This window comes from Podarcis melisellensis (assembly GCF_964234715.1).
Source record: "Podarcis melisellensis genome assembly, chromosome: 1".
Lineage (NCBI taxonomy): Eukaryota > Metazoa > Chordata > Lepidosauria > Squamata > Lacertidae > Podarcis > Podarcis melisellensis.
This window is the reverse complement of record NC_138528.1, coordinates 129,855,367-129,875,960: the sequence shown is the minus strand read 5'-3', so window position 1 is coordinate 129,875,960 and position 20,594 is coordinate 129,855,367. Positions and strand designations below refer to the sequence as shown.

General features: G+C 42.8%; 1 protein-coding gene across 1 annotated transcript in view; it reads left to right on the top strand.

The window, feature by feature from the left end:
- The window catches only part of COL6A3 (collagen type VI alpha 3 chain), a 110,360-nt gene that overhangs the window by 20,291 nt on the left and 69,475 nt on the right, over positions 1–20,594 (top strand). The window contains exons 2-6 of the mRNA XM_081899488.1: positions 1,513–1,653; positions 3,961–4,578; positions 9,392–9,994; positions 16,983–17,585; positions 19,562–20,140. Of these exons, the coding sequence (XP_081755614.1) occupies positions 1,563–1,653; positions 3,961–4,578; positions 9,392–9,994; positions 16,983–17,585; positions 19,562–20,140 (2,494 nt within the window). The 5' untranslated portion in view covers positions 1,513–1,562. The remainder of the gene's footprint in view (positions 1–1,512; positions 1,654–3,960; positions 4,579–9,391; positions 9,995–16,982; positions 17,586–19,561; positions 20,141–20,594) is intronic.

The following is a 20,594-nucleotide window of genomic DNA, read 5'->3' as shown; positions in this document are numbered from 1 at the left end:
TATCTGGGGAAGGGTTTCTCAAACCTGGGTCTCCAGCAGTTGTTGGACCACAACTCCCATAATCCCTGACCACTGGTCCTGCTAGCTAGGGATGTTGGGAGTTGTAGTCCAACAATAACTGGAGACCCAAGTTTGAGGAAACACTGATCTGGGGACTCCAGATGGAAGAACATCGCTAAGCTGGACTCCAGCTGTAGTGAGTGGTGGCACCACATAAGGGAAATGATCACAAAGGAGAGGTTGTGCTGGCCCTGTAGTTCCAAGAGGGGAAGAGATGCATCTGGGTTCAGGTAGGTCTCTCACATGCCAAGGAGCCATTCTGGATCTATGCTAACCCACTTTGTTTTCTAGATGGCAACCTATTTTTTATCAGATATACAGTGGGCCAGTGCAGAGTGCCTGACTGATTTCTTCCTATATACCGTAGCTGTTCTAATGATTTCGAGGCCTTATGATTCTGGAGGTTTCTTCCTCATTTCCATCAAACCAGATACATTCTGCAAGAACTTATTGATGCGCTCTGTAGTCGTTAACCTTAGCTGTGCATGCATTGGACTGTGTGATTTAACTTCTCAGACCAAAGAATTGGAAGGAACCCCAGGGGCACCCTAGTCCAACCTCTGCAAAACAGGAACCAGAACTAAAGTTTCCTGACAGATGACCATCCAATCTCTGCCCCAAAACCTCCACCAACTTTTGAGGGAGTCCATTCCACTCTTCAGCAGCTCTCACTGACAAGATAGTTCACAGTTTCAAAATTTTAAGTGATCTGGAACTCTTTTTATTTCCAACTGGTTTGTTTTTGACAGCTGTTTATTTTTGTTACAGAAACATGTTGCTTGTCGTTAATGAGCTCAGACTTCCTTGTCTTTCATGTTGTGTTGCATGTGCTGAGTTAAATTGGCAGAGAAGTTGAGACGCTGAAACTCTTTTGGCTAATTGGAATGAGGCTTCTCCATCTGAATGGGGCAGGGATAATCCTTTAAACTTCAGGCACAGAATGCTGTTGCAGGAGCGCAACCCTGTTTCAGACTTTGGCATTACACAGCTTGTGCCAGCATAGCCGGATGATGATCAGTGGGCTGCAGTATTTGGAGCTCAGCCATGTCACCTCTTATCAGCACAAGGCTCAGAGGAAGAGGGAACCTGGGAGAAGGGAGAGCATGAGAGGTTTCCTTGCATCTTACTTTATAAGCTGGGGAGGTAACAGAGCTCTGAGGGGCTGTAGCTCCCTCCCAAGCACCTCTGGGCCGGAAGGCGGCTCAGCCGATGACTTTCTCTTCCTAGAAGACAGAATCTATTTGTGCCAGTAACAATCGTAGGCTGAGTGGCCCAGAAGTAGATACCGATGGCCTAGTTTTCATTTTCGTTGCGTGATTGAAAACAGTTCTTGATAGCCAACTCAAAATCATTATGGTATGTGTGCTTGGTTCGTGGAATGAGTGAGTTATGTAGCTTTCCCATTTGAAGTTCTGTAGGAATTTTCCTGACAGCATCTCTGTTTCTTTTCAGATCTAAGAACTGGAGCTTTGAGAAACTAGCCAACCCACCTAAAAAAGAAAATGAGGAAACACCGGCATTTGCCTTTAGCAACCATCTTTTGTCTTTTACTCTCAGGCTACCATAATACTGATGCCCAGCAGCAGGGAGCTGGTAAGTTGCCATTATCTTTAGGTAACTTGCTTTTTGATGTCTTGAAGTTGGCAGAGAGTGAGGACATGTATTTTGGGCCCTAACAAATATTTGTTCAAATCAGTTGTACCAACTGCAGCTTCATATCCCTGAAACTCTGTTGCGTTTCCATAAACACATTCATTGCAGTGATCCCATGACAGAGACTGGAGATAGATCTCTGTGAATTAAGTAATTGCCCCGTATAACCTCTTTTCCCCTTACCTTTGCTTACTGGTAGAAATAGTGGGCTGATTTGGATATAACAAGCTTAATTTTCACAACAAGCCTTAGGCTTGTGAGTTCTCTCCTCCTCCAGCACAGCCATGCAGAGCTCAGAAAATTTTGTCTCTGTTTTAGTTTAGTCACCGCTTGCCAAGACAAACTGTAGTTCATTTTAACTCTGGTTGGTAGAAACAAGCCAACTTCAAACCGTAGTTTATGAACTTCTTTTGTTTTCACTGACTGAAATGGAAGGGGAAGGAGGAGCGTGTCATCTTGCGGCTTGCCAAGGTTCACTGTGTTAAACTATGGTTTAAAGTTACATCCAAACATGGCCAGTGTCTCTCTTGGTATACATACGTAGCACAGGAAAAATATGGATACTGTTGGCAATGGAAGTCTTCCACCTTCCACCCTCATTCACATTATTACAATACAAAAGAGCAAACTATTCCCACCCCCTAATCAAAAATTAGTCCGAGACCAGTTTTTTTAATGTTCTAATGTGCTAAGTAGTATTGCAGAATATCTGAGGGCTACTGCACAGGGGTGATTGTAGTAAGTCTTTATACCATTCTTTTTTTCCTACCAATTATTGGCATGCAATTCCAGTGAGCTTTTAAAACCCCAGAATTCTTTCCTGCCTTGGATCCAAATTCCAGTTGGAAAATAATGTCCACATTTCCCTGACGCTGGCAGCCTTTGCTGTCCCCCAAAGCCCTCTGTGCCAGACCCCAGCCCACCAGGCACTATCCCTGCTTCCCATTATGCAGAAGTGGCTTTCCCTGGGTGGGCAGGGGGTGGAGAGGCACAATGCTAGCTTTCTAGCAGCAGGGTCACTGCTGCTTACTTGGAGGAGGTGGGAGGGAGGGAAAGTGCAGAGGTTGGCACAGGTTGGGTGCACTGGCAAATGCACTCCAGTGGTGGACCCACCCTGCGCTGACCTTCCAGCCACTGTGCTTCTCCCTTCCTTGGCAAGCAGCAGGGACCCTGCTGCCAGGAAGTCAGTGTTGTGACATCCACCCTACTCAAGTGATTTGTTTTCTGCCATTACTTGCTTGTCATTGCTTACTTGTCAGGTGGCGGTTAGCAGCCGGTTTCCCCCTAATTTCTCCCTCTGCCCTACTGACTAGTCAAATGCCAAGCAGAATTCCCAGGTGACTGTGCTAGAGGTACTTCTCCTAAGGATTCTTGCAGCCTAAGCAAACTGGTGATGGAAGCAGAGGCAGTGTGGGAGGGAAACACGGCTCCTGTTCCCACTGTCTCTTCCTAGGCATGTAAAGGGAAGAAGGAGGTCTTTGGGTCTTTGGTTTTTTTAAAAACTGGTAGCAGGTTCACAAGGCACTTCCTAAGTCTTCATATGAACTCAGGAAAATGGTTCAAATGTTTCATTTTTTTCTGTAAGAAGCATGTAAATAATTTCAAGGACTGACATTTTAAATCAGTACAAAAAAAATCTACCCATTACTAGTGCAGTGTGATAATTTTCAGCATTGTGCTAACGTAGCATGTGGGGTGGACTTTTCTATAGCTCTAGTTATTTGCGGATTCAGCCAGTGTTACAATAAGGCTGTTAACCTTGCAAGTGGGATAACTTCAATTCCCACAAATGCGGCCAACAAAATCAACAGTCAAACTGCCACTGTATTCTTCAGTGACCTATTCAGGAACTGCTACCATCGGATCAACAGGTTTTGAGTATGACTTAAAGTCATTGGGAAAGGATGACACATGAACGTATCGGGGTGTTTGCTCATCCTGTTTAGGTAAGGGAATCCCATATCTAGAGAATATTCCTTTGGAAGAAGTTTCTGTGGCAAGAAACAGCCATAAGTTTACGAGGAGTAAAATTATATATTCAGCGCACTATATATTCAACAAGAGCAAGCTGATCTGTTGGAATGAGCTTTTCCCCCTTCCTCCTGTCCCAATTTATTGGGTTTATGGGTTCATATGGTCTGTGCTCCTGCCAATTATGCCAAGCGGGGTATATGACTATAGAACAAGGCTCCCCTCTCCTGGCCTGTAGCCTCTAGAAAATCATAAATCCATGTGTTTTTTTTAAAGATGTGAAAATCGGTGCTGCTGCTGATATAATATTTCTAGTGGATTCTTCTTGGAGCATTGGAAAGGAGCATTTCCAACTTGTTCGGGAGTTTCTGTATGATGTTGTAAAACAATTAGATGTGGGTGGAAACGATTTTCGGTTTGGCCTGGTCCAGTTCAGCGGAAACCCACACACTGAATTCCAGTTAAACACATACCATACTGTACAAGATGTCCTCTCCCATATTTCACACATGCCTTACATGGGGGGAGGAACCAAGACCGGAGAAGGACTAGAGTTTCTAATTCGGAACCATCTTTCTAAAGCTGCTGGAAGCAGGGTGAGCGATGGCGCCCCCCAGGTTATTATAGTGTTAACCGATGGACGATCCCAAGATGATGTGGCTCTGCCGTCATCTGTTCTTAAATCTGCCGATGTAAACATGTTTGCCATTGGAGTGCAGGACGCAGTGGAAGGGGAATTAAAGGAAATAGCAAGCGAACCCCTTGATATGCACTTGTTCAACCTAGAGAACTTTACTGCTCTCCACGGCATTGTGGGAGACTTAGTTGCAAGTATTCGCTCATCTATGACTCCAGAAATGGCTGGAGCAAAAGGAGTGATTAAAGACATCACAGGTAATGCTGTTCTGCTGTGATATTGCAATACTTGTACTCAAGGGAGGTGTTGCAATTGGTGCTCTTCCCATCATTTTAGACATTTGGATGTGTGGACCAAGGGCCTTTCCCGGCAACAGCAACCACAGGAATCAAATTAAAAAGATGGGGGGAAGAAATAACAAAATAGTGAAGTTCTGCTGCAGATCTCCCTGCATGCACCCTGCGCGAGGGATTCCGTGCTTGAGTGCTATGCTCAGGGAGTGCCTAACCTCTAATAAATGTATACAGTTATGAGTTATATAAAGTATTTTAAAATTTTACAGAGTGTCATGTAGATGGGTGGAATGTTGCTTATCTCACTACAGCAAGGGATAAGTAACTCAAGGGAGTGCTGGAAAAAATTCTCAGCACACTGGGGGGCTGTGTTAGCGCAAGATGCCTGGTCCCTCTCCTTTTTCAGCTGCTGAGTAACAAAAGCCAGAATTGTCTGGAAAGGCCCTAAGTTGCACATCTGAGGGGTTAAAAACAAAGGCTGCTCAATTTGGCATATTTTTTGCTATAGGCTCTAAAGCAGAATCACATACAAATGAAGTCCAAAGTGCTTCCTTATCCTGTGGTCATTAGTAAAGTACATTTAAATGTGACATAGAAGATTGTTATCGTAACCACATTTTGTGAGGGAGGCTGCTGCAGCCGAGATAATGGTGTGTTCAAGAACACCTGAACCACAGTGAATGAAGATCTGTCAAGACTCTTATCAGCACACCTTAGCTTACATTTACTGCAGATACAGAACAAGAAGTAAATGAATGTTGCTTGCGAAACTTAAGCTCCCCTCGCCACTCCATAGCTGTCAACGTTCCCCCTTTTTTAAGGGAAATTCCCTTATTCCGAATAGGATTCCTCGCAAGAAAAGGGAAAAGTTGACAGCTATGCTCCACTGATGTGCCTTCCTAGAGCTACACTTTATGTGAAAAAAGTATCTATGTGCCCAAGGGCTTTCCCAAGATCAGGTGGCCTCCTTCCTGTTCTCAGGTAATATACAGGCTTGAAATGCTGGGCAGATAGCTCCCTTGTGGTTTTCTTATTTGCAATAGTTTACCCAGGAAGTGGGCCTTGGCCATGGCAGTGGGAGCATGTCATTGGTCAAGCCCAGTTTCCTTGATGGCCACCTGGAGATTCCCCTTTACCTGTTCATCTTTCCAGGTGCTGTGGCAGCTGCAATCTAACTCTGCCCCCTCCCCATGTCCTTTTCTCCCATCCCTTTTGTAGAACCCCTCCCCTACTGCTCACTATGTATAAAAGGGATGGGAGAAAAGCACACCTGGCAAGTCTTATCAAGGAAACTCCTACGATGAAAGAGAGAGAAATGGAAGTCAGGCAAAGTGGAAGATTTCCTCTTACTTCATATCTTCCTGTTCCTCATTAAATGGAAGGAAACAGGAGCGAAATGATTTTTTAAAGGGAATCCTGAATGTGAAAAACTATTGAGTTTAATATGATAGAACGGTTCTCTCGCATTGTGGACTTCTCAGACCTTTGTTTTTATACCCTGGGATGCATGAAAGGAGAAATGGATGTTTTGAATGTTGCAGGTTGACAGCAATATGCAGGTTATAACACTCATCTTGTCCTGTCTGATTAACTCCATTATGTGCTCCATCATCTGCAATTGCATTGCTGCATGATACACAGGCAAACAGATGTTTCTCTCATTTTTCTGCAAATCTTATGGGGCAATATTCAGATTCATTGAGGTCACTGAGGAGCTGGCCATTTAGATATCAGAATGAATTTTTAATGTTTTTAAGTAAAATTTTAAAAAGCATATCAGAAACCTATGGTAACCTTTGTTGCCAGAAACAACTTCCATCACTGGCTTTAAAGGAATCGGAACTGATTCCCAGATTTTGATGTAAAGAATCACCATGCAAAAAAGGCCAATTCAAGGCAATATATCTTCATAACGTCCTTTAGAGAACTTGAGCATGCAGGAGGCAGAGAGATGTGAAACACATATTATAGGATCTTCCCTTTACCTCTAAGGGTTTAGGAAAGTACACATTCATCTCTGGGCCTCTTTGAGAGCCTTCTGCCAGAGTTTAATCTGTATTGGAACCAATATGGTGGGATCCTCTTATCTGAGCAGAAGCTCTGATTTAGCCCTCACATCACCACGAGATTCTTGGTTCATCTTTATGCAGTGGTATATATGAGTTGATGGTCTGGCAGAGCCCAGCGTGGAGAGCTGGCTTGTGAAATATATATTGCAAATGGTATATGAGTTAAACAGTGCTTAAAGGTAACTGTGCACAAGGGTTATTCCAGTTATTCACAGAATGTATATAACTATATACAGTACAGGGTGTATTATTCAAAAATATTACTATAGTTGCTGGCATCCAAAAGTAATTTTCTTTTTCTAGCAATGGACATATAATTGGCTTAATAAGCTTATGTATATCAAGGCATAACATGATATTTAATCAATTACAAATACCTTTTTACCTGAGATAGAATGTTAAACCCAACAGGTGCTTTTTACAGCCTCCACATATTAAATGTCATGATGATATGTTCCCAAAGTTGTATTAAAGGACAGATTTTGGTCATACTGGAAATGAATTACTTGACCAGTTCAGAGTTCGCTTTTGTCATTGTCCTGTTACATATTTTACTGCATCATGGTTAATGACTAAGTCACTGCTTCCTTTCTAAGCCAACAATCCTTTGCTTAGTTGTGTAACAAAGCATGCTTTAATTTGCCCTCCACCACCAGCCTAATCCTTCATTGTGTACTTCAGTATAATGGTATTTCAGTGGTGACAAATTATCCAGCTGTTATGTATACTTCCTCCCTATTTCTTCGAGATCAGCAGTATTTCAGTTTATGGGACCTTCAGGTCATGTAGTAAATACCAACACACTAGGTTTTTGTGGCCGACAAAGAGTGTGATAGTTAAAATGGCAAAACAGAAAACTTTAAGCATTCCAGAATGTTCAGTATATTTATTCATCACAGATGTATCCTGTCCCTTCCTCAGGAGACTGAGGGCTAGAGTTATGGAAGATCAAGTTACAAGTGAGGTTGTTCAGGATCAGCTATCGTGACTTGCTTAAAGTTTTGGGCCAAAATCTCAGTGGTCTGAGTCCATCGTTCTCTCCACTGGTAGCATAAACTGTGAGATAGTCACTGTAAAAGAGCAAACGCTGGCCAAATTTGATCTAAATATGCTTTAAAGATAATGTAATACCAGAGTTTGGTGGCTTTTCCTCTAATCATCTTGATGAATTTAAATATTCATGAAATACTGTTGTATTCTTTTGTCGTCAGTTCAGCCTCAGTTTTGGCCATTTTATAGTGATGCACTAAATTTTGCTGTGAGCAGAGGACGCTTGTCTATTGTGTGAAGCTAAATATGATCCACATTCAGCTGCTTGTGGATAAAGGAACCAGAACATTCGCTGTTCCAGATCAACAGTTTTACAAGAAAACTCCACATATGGAGACTGACGTGTTAAGGGTCATTTGTTAAGACACAGTGATTTTGGTCAGATTCCCAAACGCTCAGATTAGTTTAGGGCAGTGCAGATTATAGCAAGCCATGGGTGACTTCACCTGACTAATGACTATGGTAATTAATCTGTGATAATTAATGGTAATTATGGTAATTAATCTGTGATCCAGTGCCAGCTTACCTCCCACTGAGATGTTCCACGTAATTATACATTTCTTATATCCAAAACAGCTGATCATTCAGGAAGAATTCTCATATATAAGGTTGGATAATTGTGTTATGACTGACTTCATCACCTTGTTTTAACATGATTCTGCATTACTTGATTGAATATCCAGTAGACATATGGTACGTGAAGAATAAAAGCAGAAATGTCTTCATTAGAAATGCAATTTTGAACAATATTCCTATAAATCATGTCTACAAGCATATTTATATAGGTTTTCTTCTTACTCCTTAGAGAAAAAAAGGGATATAAATAAATTAAATAAATAAATAACTTTAGTATTTATATCATTAGTAAACATGTAGACATACCTTAAATATAAAGAACAAATATATGGTCAATATACTGTGATACTTATTTGACCTTTGAAAACATTGCCTTACATCCTGGTCAATTCTTGATTGGAATTGTTAAACGCATTTGAACATTTTTTAAAAATATACACAATTCCCTTCTTTCCAGGATTTCTCTTAAGCTCTAAAGTTGTTTTATAATTTATCATTAGATTAACATTTTAACCATTATACTTGTACTTTAAGGTGTGTAGCCTGTAAAGTTTTCCCTCTTATTGCAAGGATTTCTGCCTACGAAAGGGGACTTCCTTGCTCTCTCATCTCCCTGGTTATTTGTTGGCCAAAGGCGCCTGGAAGCACAGCCTGAGAAGGTGTTGTGCATGGGCCAGGTCACAGAAGATAGCGACTATAAAGGCCACATGCCTTAAGCATGAGGGTGATGTTGTATAGCACAGCCTCATGTATCAGAGTGCACAAAGAGGTGGGAGTCATCTGCCCACAAATGTAAAACGTAATAAATGAAAATATGTCACTCCCCAACCCTCAAGTAGACCTATGTGAAAAAAAATTCAGGTACAATGTTCTTATGCAATTAATAGATATGATCTGGTCATTCATATTCAATCAGAATGCAGAACTAGCAGGCAATTTGATCTTGGCCACCTTGTGTTTTGTTCCTCCATATTCGTGTTTCTTGCTGGTTTCCGAAGAAACATGTCAGAACAACTTGCATGGAATCACTTTGTTTAATGCTTTCACCTGTTGCATTTCTCTCTCTCTCTCTTTTTTTTAAGCACAAGAATCTGCTGACATTATTTTCCTTATTGACGGATCAAACAACATCGGCGCTGGCGCTATCGCAGCCATTCGTGATTTCCTTGCAAATTTTATTGAAAAACTCACAGTTGGAGATGAGCACATACGCATTGGGGTAGTGACGTATAGTGATCAACCCAGAACTGCATTCTTCTTGAACAGCTACACCCAGAAAGCTGACATTTTAAATGCAGTGAAGGCGCTTAGCCTGCCGGGTGGCGAGGAAGCGAATATTGGGGAAGCTCTTGAGCATGTGGTGCAAAACCACTTCACCCGGTCAGGAGGCAGCAGGATAGAGGAGGGTGTCCCCCAGATCTTAGTGCTGATAAGCGGCAGTGAGTCTAGCGATGACCTTAGAGAGGGGATTTTGGCCATAAAGAAAGCGAGTATATTTTCATTTAGCATTGGGGTCGAGAATGCTGACAATGTAGAGCTTCAGCAAATTGCTACTGACGGAAGCTTCGTGTATACTGCCCTGGACACAAGTAACCTTGGCGAACTTCAAGATCTCTTACTGCCAAACATTGTTGGAGTGGCCCAGAGGCTCATTTTGTTAGATGGCCCAACCATGCTTACAGAAGGTATGTATTTTTTTTATTTTAATGAACCATTGTATTGCATTCAGTTATTGATACTCATTTATGGGAGCTTATTAACAGCCCTCTCAATTACCTGAGGAGTCAGAGTGCATCATGGCTTTACATAGGCTCCTGTAGCAAATTCATATAGGACTTTGAAAATATATATCTACATACAGTGGTACCTCGGGTTATGAACTTAACTCGTCCCGGAAGTTCGTTCTTAACCGAAACCATTCTTAACCTGAGGCGCACTTTCGCTAATGGGGCCTCCTGCTGCTGCCGTGCCACCGGTGTGCAATTTTCATTCTCAACCTGGGGCAAAGTTCTCAACCCGAGGTACTACTTCCGGGTTGGCGGAGTTTGTAAAACGAAGTGTTTGAAACCCAAAGCGTTTGTAACCCGAGGTACCACTGTATATAAAATGCACAAGTGCAGATGGAACAACTGCCGCTGTGGTCAAGTGTGGCTGGGGGATGGGAAAGAGCCCCACTGCTGACCTACAAGATCTTTGGCACTGGAGAACAGAATCCTTATGGTGCCCCTTCCATGGTAAAACTTGGGTGCATGATGGAAATAACCAACACTGTGCAGTTTTAATGGCACCCTCAGGCCTTACTTTTTAATGTTATTGATTGCTAAAGGGATATTCAAATGAAGTTTACTCTATTTGTAAGAATTAGAAATTCTGCATGGTGGGTGGTGCTGTTAGTGCTTTACTTTAATAATCTCAGTGTCTGAGTCAAACGATGGGGGTGGAGACACTCCTTCAGGTATACTGGGCCGAGGCCATTTAGGGCTTTAAAGGTCAGCACCAACACTTTGAATTGTGCTCAGAAACGTACTGGGAGCCAATGTAGGTCTCTCAGGACTGGTGTTATATGGTCTCAGTGGCCACTCTCAGTCACCAGTCTAGCTGCCGCATTCTGGATTAATTGTAGTTTCCGGGTAGCCTTCAAAGGTAGCCCCACATAGGGCACATGGTAGTAGTCCAAGCGGGAGATAACCAGAGCATGTACCACTCTAGCGAGACAGTCCACGGGCAGGTAGGGTCTCAGTCTGCATACCAGATGGAGCTGCCTTGGACACAGAATTGACCTGTGAGTCCAACTGTAAGTCCAAAATGACTCCCAGGCTGCGCACCTGCTCCTTCAGGGGCACAGTTGCCCCATTCAGGACCAGGGAGTCTCCCATACCCACCCACCCCGTCCCTCCAAAACAGTACTTCTGTCTTGTCAGGATTCAACCTCAATCTGTTAGCCACCATCCATCCTCCAACTGCCTCAAGACAGTCACACTGCCTTCACTGGTTCTGATTTAAAAGAGAGGTAGAGTTGGGTATGATCCAAAGAGAGTCTCTGCACATGACTCAAAGGCAAAGGGTAGGCTATGACAAGCCAACCACTCTACACCATACACAGTAGAATAATTAATAGAATAATGAATACTTTGTTGCATAGTAGCTCTTTGAAGAACAGTTTAGATGTCCCCAGACCTCGTCTTACGAAGTATTCCTTCCTCGTGAAAAATGAATCTTCAGGTGTTTTTCCTAAAATACACATAACCTCACTTTCCTCCAACCCAAGAGCTATCCGTTGTCCCAAGTGCCCAATTACATCTACTGGGGACAGGCAATTTTGTTGTTCGTGTCTCTGCCCCGGCATTCCTTCCCATCTCACAACCACAAAGTGCGCTTGACAACAGGGGGGCGCAAGTGTTGCTCCTCCTACACCCCCTGCCAAGAAGTGCCAGGCAGACCCTTTCACTGCACTTCTTTCAGCACCTGCCAAAAACAATTTTGTTAAAGCAAGCCTACTCAGAGCTGGATAGCTCAGCTGGTTAGAGCCTGGCGCTGATAATTCCTGCACTGCAGCAGGTTAGGCTGCATGATCTTCAGGGTCCCTTCCAACAATGCAGGCATATTTTATTTATTTTTATTTATTGAATTTATATAATGTGTACATATATTTTAATCTGTCGTTTTTGTTTGCAATGTGTATTTTTAGTCTGTTAATTCTGGAGATGGGAAGGTCTGGAAAAAAACTGGGAAAATTGGGAAAAAAACTGGTTTTTTCCTGGGTTTATTCCAAAGCCGTTTCCCCCCAGAAGAATTGTAAAAAAATCAAAACCCAATTTGATATAGTTTGAATATTCCACACACTTCCTTGCCCATTACCCCCCCAAAAAAGGGCTTTGGAATTTTTTTTTTAAAAAAAACCTGCGTCCCCCCCCCACCAATTTTTCCAGTTTTTTTCCAGGCTTTCCCATCTCTAGATTCCTTAAAAGTGTGGAACAAACATTATGTGGGACTTAGAAAAGTGTCAGTTCTGCAAATCAAAGTGGTCAAGCGTATTTGAGATGAGATTTCAGTTGAAAAAAAATGCTGGTTTTGTATATTGATGGACTAGATTATTGTAATTCAAGGGTCAATTCATCAGAACTTTCTAGAATAAGTTTTTTAAAGTATAGTTTAGTATAATTTACAATGCCTTTGCAACGTAGAGATAATTTCAGATACAAACTGGAATTACAAATTTACCCCCAAAGAATAATTAATCTCTTCTGCTTCCGTATAGAATATGATTGAGTCTTTTAGCGAAATTATATAAACCATCAGGACAAAGCAGAGGAAGCTAGTAATATGCAGTGGAAGTTAAAATGCATAGTTCCATCGGGTGTGGAAAGTCTGCAGGTGTTGAATGAGCTGAAGCTGATTTTTTTAAAAAGGAAAGAAAAAGATCTCCAGTAACAAACTCTGGGCACCCAGAGAAAGATATGGATCCAGGAGACCCCTCAGCCCAAAGCTGTGAGCTTGATGTTACAAGGGGAGTGAAACCCCATCTAGAACGATACCATTCACCTGATCTAGACTGTTAGTACCGTACTCTAGCAACCTCCCTTCTGTCTTGTCTGGATTCAGTTTAATCCAGTTTAATTCTGTCAGGGAACTGCCATCGGAGAGTCAGGTGGTGGAAGGGCTCAAGGAGGCTAGGAGACCTTCGGATGCTGAGGAAGGAACCAGTAGGGGAAGAGGGAGAGTTCCTGCAGAAACTCAATCGGAGGAATGGCTCCAAGATGCTTCCAGTGAGAACAGCGGGGAGGGCTCAGGACCTCCGCTGGGGACGCCTACTCCGCGCAGGAAACTGTCACGCAGAGAATCCAGAAGGAGAGTTTCCGTCAAGGAACTCTTATGTTGGTGTAAATTCCGGAAGCGCCCACTGACAGATTCTGCCAGCGATTGAGGTAGCCATGCACCCATGGCTCCGCGGACTGGGAGAGTTTAGGAACTGATGGTAAAGCTTGGAGGACTTAAACGCTTACGCACGAGCAGTCCCCTTTTCCCATTACAAATTCCTCTGCCTGCCTGAGATTGGACAATGGAACCAAGAGGTAGAGATCAGTGTTATCTACATGTTGATTGGACTTCAGCCCAGAGTTCCTTGATAAGTGGCAAGGAGGAACTTGGGTAGACCATCATGCTGAGATAGCTGCCTTCAGACTCAAGATTTCTTTGTATACGGCACAATTTGTTTTCACACATTTAGGGAACATGCATAGATCCTTCCTAGGCTCTTAAACTGAAAAGTAAACTGACAGAAAGATTATGGTCTCTTTCTCACAAAGATGGTAAACCTAAAGACGGCCCACTTCAGGCTGCAGGTGAGGAGTCACATGGCAGAACTTTCCTGCATATACATGGAACATGGGATTCTAACATGATCAGTGTAGAGCATATTCTTTCCATGCAGAAGGTCCCAGATTGAACAACAAAGTAAGCCTAGGAAGGATGCCTGTTTGAAACCATTGCTGTATAGATACTGGCTGTATAAGGCATCTTCTTAAGGTTTTGCAGGAATGTGTTTTTCTATTTTGCTGTGTCAAGGAAATTGTTCCTTTGCAAGAATGCCTGAAAACTGAATTTTCTACCTCACAGAAAACTAGTATTACTAAAACAGTGCAAAGGCGCAAATGATTTTCCACTACTTTGGTCCTCTAAGCACACTAGTTATAATCCTGTGGAACATAGGCTTATATTGCAGTCTTTCTCTGTGTCTGCAGTGAACACTAGTCATAGGACTAATCACCTGAAATTCACAGGTATAATATGTGTTTGCTGTAGATTCACAGTGCAAGTTGCCATTAGGTGCCCTGTAATGGTATTGAATCGGTCCCAGCTCCTGCCAACCTAGCAGTTCGAAAGCATGTCAAAGTGCAAGTAGATTAACAAGTACCATTCCGGCGGGAAGGTAAATGGCGTTTCCATGTGATGCTCTTGTTTCGGTGTTCCGTTGCACCAGAAGAAGCTTGGTCATGCTGGCCACATGACCCAGAAAAAACTGCCTGCGGACAAACGCCGGCTCCCTCAGCCAGTAAAGCACAACCCCAGAGTCGTTCGCAACTGGGCTTAACTGTCAGGCGTCCTTTACCTTTTAATGGTATTTACATAATGTTGGTATTTAATGGTATTTACACAATGTTGTTAGTGAAGACCCTGAGCAAACTTTAAATCCTGAATTGTCACTTGATATTACAACCTTGATCATATCACAGTGAGTACTTCTTCCCTGCTCTAATTAATATTACATTAGGCATAGTGTCACATAACTTGCTAAAACTGTATTTTGAGCTCCTTGTGAACTAGCAGTTTTCTGCTAGTTACCAGTCATTTTCCAGGAATTCGGATTGAAAGCCTTTGTGATAATAAAACTATGGAGGGAAAATAGAGCTGACCCATATGTGGGTAATTAATAAAAGAATCAGCTGAGCACTTAGATTCAAAACATGGAGCTTTACATCTCTCCAGTGGGAGAGAGCCGCCAGCAGCATTAAAAACAGAATAAAGCAGCGGTATAGCATGGAATATAGGTTGTTAAACCCTTTTGCATATCCCATTTAGTGTCAGGCTTCAGAGAAACGCCCCCCCCCCCGGCTGTGCATCAGCAGAACATAGAAATTAGAGTCCCTTACCTGTTTAAGAGTGTTTAATGATCAGAGCAAAAGAACAACGCAGCCATTCTCTGAATAAAGGTGCTTCACTCCTACTCCCCCTCCCCAAGTTATCTTCATCACTTTCCCCTTCTTGCAACCTGATCTCACAACCACTGAGCCTTCTGCATAACAACCTTATCAGCTCTCCTTGCCCTTGGAGATAAAGGCTGAACACTTTCTAGTGAAGGGGAGTCCGTTATCTCTCTCTCTTCCTGTTCTGCTTCTCCTAGCTGTTCCCCACTCAGCTCTACCCAGCTGTTGTTTTCTGAACTATGTCCCTCTGCAAACCAATTCTCTAAATCTATGCTGCTCCATTGTTCCTGGGCAGCTTCAGGATCCTGGTCAGGAGCAGGAAGAGGGGAAGCTTCCCACCATTCCTCATCAGAGCTGTAATCCTCAGGCTGGTCTCTGACATTTAGTCTGCTTTAAAGCTCTCCCCCCACCCCCACCCCCGCAATGAATGGACCATGCACTCTTAAGTAAATTTAAGATGTTTTGCTTACTAAATCCAAAGGTCTAGTTCATGCATTATTCCATGCAGCAGCAAGGAGAACACTCTTCTGGGCAAAATACGGCATATAGTTTCAAACACGTAGTCTGAACTTGGAGCAAGTTTAGTCATGTCCATCCTGGTCAGTTATATAGCGAGAAATGAAGTGAGAGAAAGGCAAAGAAGAACCTTCACTTCCTCTGTCACAGAGAAGAGGGGTTGTGATCTATCTTTGTCTAGGAACAGAACTCTCTGGTCTTATACGGTACACTTTTTTTTCTTCCCCAAACATTTTGACCCCGCAACTGGTCTAAAGTGAATTATGGTGAATTTCAAGCCTGAATTCAAGCTACTCTGCCCTGTTCTTCACAGCTCCAGAATTACTACTGACTTAATTAGACTTTGATTAATTATGTCTTTTTGTATATTGTATGGTACTGAACCACACCCACCCACCCGTAGTATACCCCCCATACTAGCTTTCTCCCTATTGAGTGCTGAGTTCATTTTGCTTTGCAGGAGTAATAAAGTCTTTACCACATTCGTTTTAGGAGACAGATTAATTCCATTTAAAAAATAAGAAGCATGGACATGGGAAGATCAAAGAAATAACTTTTATTTATTTTATTTTTAAAAAAGTTTCCTGGACTGCATGCTGGCCCTTCTAGTCACTTTCCTATTATAGAATCCAATTGCCCAGTTGAGCCGCGTTAGCAAATCCAGGAGGGAAGAAATGCTTCAGATGAGCACATGGAAGTTCTGTCTATGAAGCAAATGTGGTGCCAATGGGCTCATGTCCTCATCTCCCTGGTGCTGGGGGTGGGGGTGGGATCAGGGCTGGTAAAGAAGAAGATGGGGGAGGGCCCGGGAGGGAGCTTGGGGGTGGGGCAATTTACTGGGCCGATGTGTCGAGGCTGGAGGTATATAAATGGAAGGTCCATCCTGAGAAGAACAGGGCTGGGCAGTGAGTCAGATATCTTCAGATGGTTGGCAAAGGCAACATAGGTGGTACATTGCTGGGAGAAGACAGGTTTGTGGAAAGGAATGGCAGCTCCATAGCAAAAAGGAAGGAGACCTGCTCCAGAGGCTTATTGCCTTCATGTCTTACCTGCAAGCTTCCTAAAGGCATCAGATTGGCCTCTGCTGGGAACAGGGTGCAGGCCTAGTGACCCCCCCATTGATCTGACACAACAGAGTTTTTCTTACCATCCTTATTTCACAGGGCAGAGCCCTGAACCGACTGTGTGACTATTGCAGAAGGATCTTCTGCAGCACTATTAAAACCTTGTGTGAAAATGATCATTTGGATTTAGTACATTTGAATTACAATACAGTTCAGTATAACTCAGCATAAACAAATATGGGAGTGGGGTGGGGGACGACGACGACAACAAAGAAAGACACCTTTTGTAAGATGTAGCCCCTAGAAGGTATGTAGTGATAAGGAATTGATTGAACGAGTTAAGTAAGTAATGCTACTGATTATATATGTTTGTATATTGTTGCTTGCAGTTGTTGAAGTCAATAGGAGGGACATAGTCTTCCTGATAGATGGCACAGCAGCCTTGGGAGCTGCCCCTTTTAATGCAATTCGTGATTTTGTGGCCAAAATCATCCAGAAACTGGAAATTGGACCGGACCTTGTTCAAGTTGCAGTGGCACAATATGCAGAAACTGTAAGACCCGAGTTCTATTTCAATACCTTCCAGAACAGAAAAGATGTCCTTGCAAGTGTCAGGAAAATAAGGCCAATGGGTGGTGCTGCACTCAACACAGGCTCAGCACTGAGGTATGTGAAAGACAACTTATTCACCAGCGCTGCTGGAAGCAGGATCAATGAAGGCATACCATCAATGCTGGTCCTTATTACTGGTGGAAAGTCCCAAGATGATGTTGCCGAACCAGCACAGGAAGTGAAAAGGAATCGCATATTCATCCTGGCTGTTGGGTCCCGAAAAGCAGATCGTGGTGAACTAGAACAAATTGCCTACGAACCATCCCTAGTATTCAGTCCTTCCGAGTTCCGCACACCTGTCCTGGTAAATACTCTCAATGATATTTTGTCACCCCTGAAGACACTGTCCGGATGGATTGAAGTAACACCAAGTGGAAAAGGTAAACACTCTTCTTGTTAAGTTCTAAAATGCATTTGACCTTTGTAAATAATACTGTTTTAAAAACAGCCTCCCCACCCCGGTTATTCATCCTCAGCAACGCTAATGATAATTCACGATGGGTTTATTCGTCACTTAAGATTTCTCCAGGGCAGGGGTCGTTTGCTGCAACCAACTCTTGAAACAGGCCTTCTGTATATCTCTTCTGTCACTTGCATCTCTAGGGAGCTGGTAGACTGCTAAATGCACCCAGGACATGAAAGACTGCACTTATGGGATATAAATCTTTTGCAGTGAACACTTTTAAGAATCCTGAGCAGTGATGAAGATGGCAAAACTAATGCAGAACAATAGTGTTAGTTTTCTAAGGAGCTTTAATAATAATCCTGATTTTTCCCCCCTAATACGGAGCTCAGTTATTCTAGATTTGCTAAATTTTAAAGCATTATCCTAAATTAAGATGAATATCACGGGAATATCTGTCACTTAACAAGCTTTTTCAAAATGTATGTCTCTTACTAATACAGTCTTGCATGATGCATATAAACAGTGGCATTTTTATTTTAAAATATAAATTAAAAATGTTCTAAATGTTATTATACTTCAATATGTATATATATATATTCTCTCTCTCCCTCCCTCCTTCTGTCTTTCCTCTCCCTCCCCACCCCCTGATTCATTCCCTGCAGGTATTAGCATATGGGCATAAATTACAATTATCCCTTTTCTAATCTTACAATTAGGCTTTCAAACTATTGCCACATTTACACATTTAATAGCTGTGTGGGGTGGAGAACCTCTGACCTGAGGGCCAAATTTGGACTGCTAAGCTTCCAAATTTGGCCCACAAGGCTGTTCCCCCTAAACCAGTTGTTCCCAATTAGCTAAGTTCTGTAGACCCCTTGTTTTTCAAGAAGCCAAGCCATGGACTCATTCCTTTGGAAAATACTGATATCTCTTTGGTAGTTTTCCAAATCTTTACTACGGTCATAGACCACCATAAGCTAAAAGCACCTCCATTAATAAATAAAACATGCTAGATGGGCAATAAGGCAACTGCAGAAGTAGAGGGTGCACATGCTCATTCTCTCAGTTGCAGTAGTTTTTGTTATGTGAATGGTGCCATGGATCCCCTGGGTGGGTTACGTGGACCCCCTGGGGTCTGTGGGCCACCAGTTAGGAACCACTGCCCTAAACCAGGCACATCTGGTGTTGTATGTGATGTCAGGTGTGAGTTAGATGAAGAAAGCAGGGCTGAAGTGGACCAGCACAGTCAGGCATGGAAGGTGGCAGGGCTGGGCACAGGACGCAAGGGGTGGGGTCTCGCGACAGTGTCCCTGCTCTAGTCTTGTTGGGGAATTGAATGCCTTCTACATATGGATCAATCCGTTCCTGCTTTTTCAGGTGCTCCATAGACTCATTTGGGGAGGGAACAGAAAGGACCCAATCCATCCCAGGAGGGGATTTAGCAGGCGCCCTGGTGCTTCAGTGGAGACATCTGTGGGCCTGTGCAAATGTGCTGACACATTTATGACGAGTATAAAAGCCTCTAGGATCTGGCCTTGGTCCAAAGACATTGTCAAGTGAGTGCTGAGGATCAGGCTCATTTGGAACTTTCCAGTCCATTTTTGATGCCCGATAATATCAATTGGATACTTAAAATTGTTCTGAGCTTTCAGATCCAGTTTTAAAATCCATTTGCACTGAAGTTCACTGGCAATTTTAAACATGAAGAGTCCCTGCTTGCGTCATCTGTAGACAGAAAACCTAAAATGTAGTTGGGTGTGCTTTGACCCATGTGGGTGGGGGCATCATGACACTTCACTCGTTTCTTCCTTCCATCTCTTCATGGCTGTCCTGTTTCTCTTCTCTCTCACAAAGTGAACATGTGTGTACAGCAAATGTTGTATGCACACATGACAAATTCTGGTATGTTTTTCTGTGATTTCTTACATTATTTTCTGTGCTCTACTGCAGTTCTGTTAAATAAAAGGGATATCATCTTTCTTTTGGATGGATCAGCCAACGTTGGAAATGCCAACTTCCCATTGGTCCGTGACTTTGTTGTGAGCCTAGTTGGCTCCCTTGATGTTGGAATTGATGATATACGAATCGGCCTAGTGCAATTTAGTGAGAATCCGAAAACAGAATTCTTTTTAAACACTTTTCTAACCAAGGCAGAGGTGCTCGATCATCTAAGGCAATTGAGACTCCTTGGGGGATCAATACTGAATACTGGTGCTGCACTAGACTTTGTCCGTGAAAATCATTTCACCGAAGCCGGTGGGAGCAGGATAGATGAAAGCGTTCCTCAGGTTCTAGTCTACCTTGCGGCAGGGCGATCTGTTGATTCATTCGAACAGGCTGCCCATTCTTTAGCTCGTGCAGGAGTGCTGACCTTCTGCGTTGGTGTTAAAGATGCTGATTTGACAGAACTTCAGCGGATTGCATACAATCCACAAATGGTATTTCTTAAGGATGAATTCAGTTCTCTGGCAAACGTGCCACAGGAAATGATTGGTCAAATAACAACATATTATGTTGAAGATTCAGCAGGTAATTTGTTCCTTTCTTCATTCAAAATGGATTTAAGAATGATTTTGTTTTATCTTGCAGGTATGTTTCAAATGGCATGAAACATTTTGCCACAGCTGTGTCTTAGAGGCATTGCGCACATTGTGAAATTCATGTAGGGAACCTGTTTCCATGCATGTAATGAGCATCACGGATGAAGGCTGCCACGTGTGACTGCCGCAGCACCCCTAACATGTTCCTCCCATGTTTGAATTTTCTGAAGAAGCCCTTAGGGCTGTTTCACACATTCTAGATCAATGCACAGGGTATAAATAGAAATGTGGTTGGCTGATGCGAACCCAAGTGCACCGTTTTGCATAATGATTGCACGTGCACTTATTTTACCATTTGGACATATCTTGAGACGCTACAGTTGACAAAATAGATACATGAGGAGTGCTCATTTTTGTTCTTTCTATAGCTTTACTTTACTTTT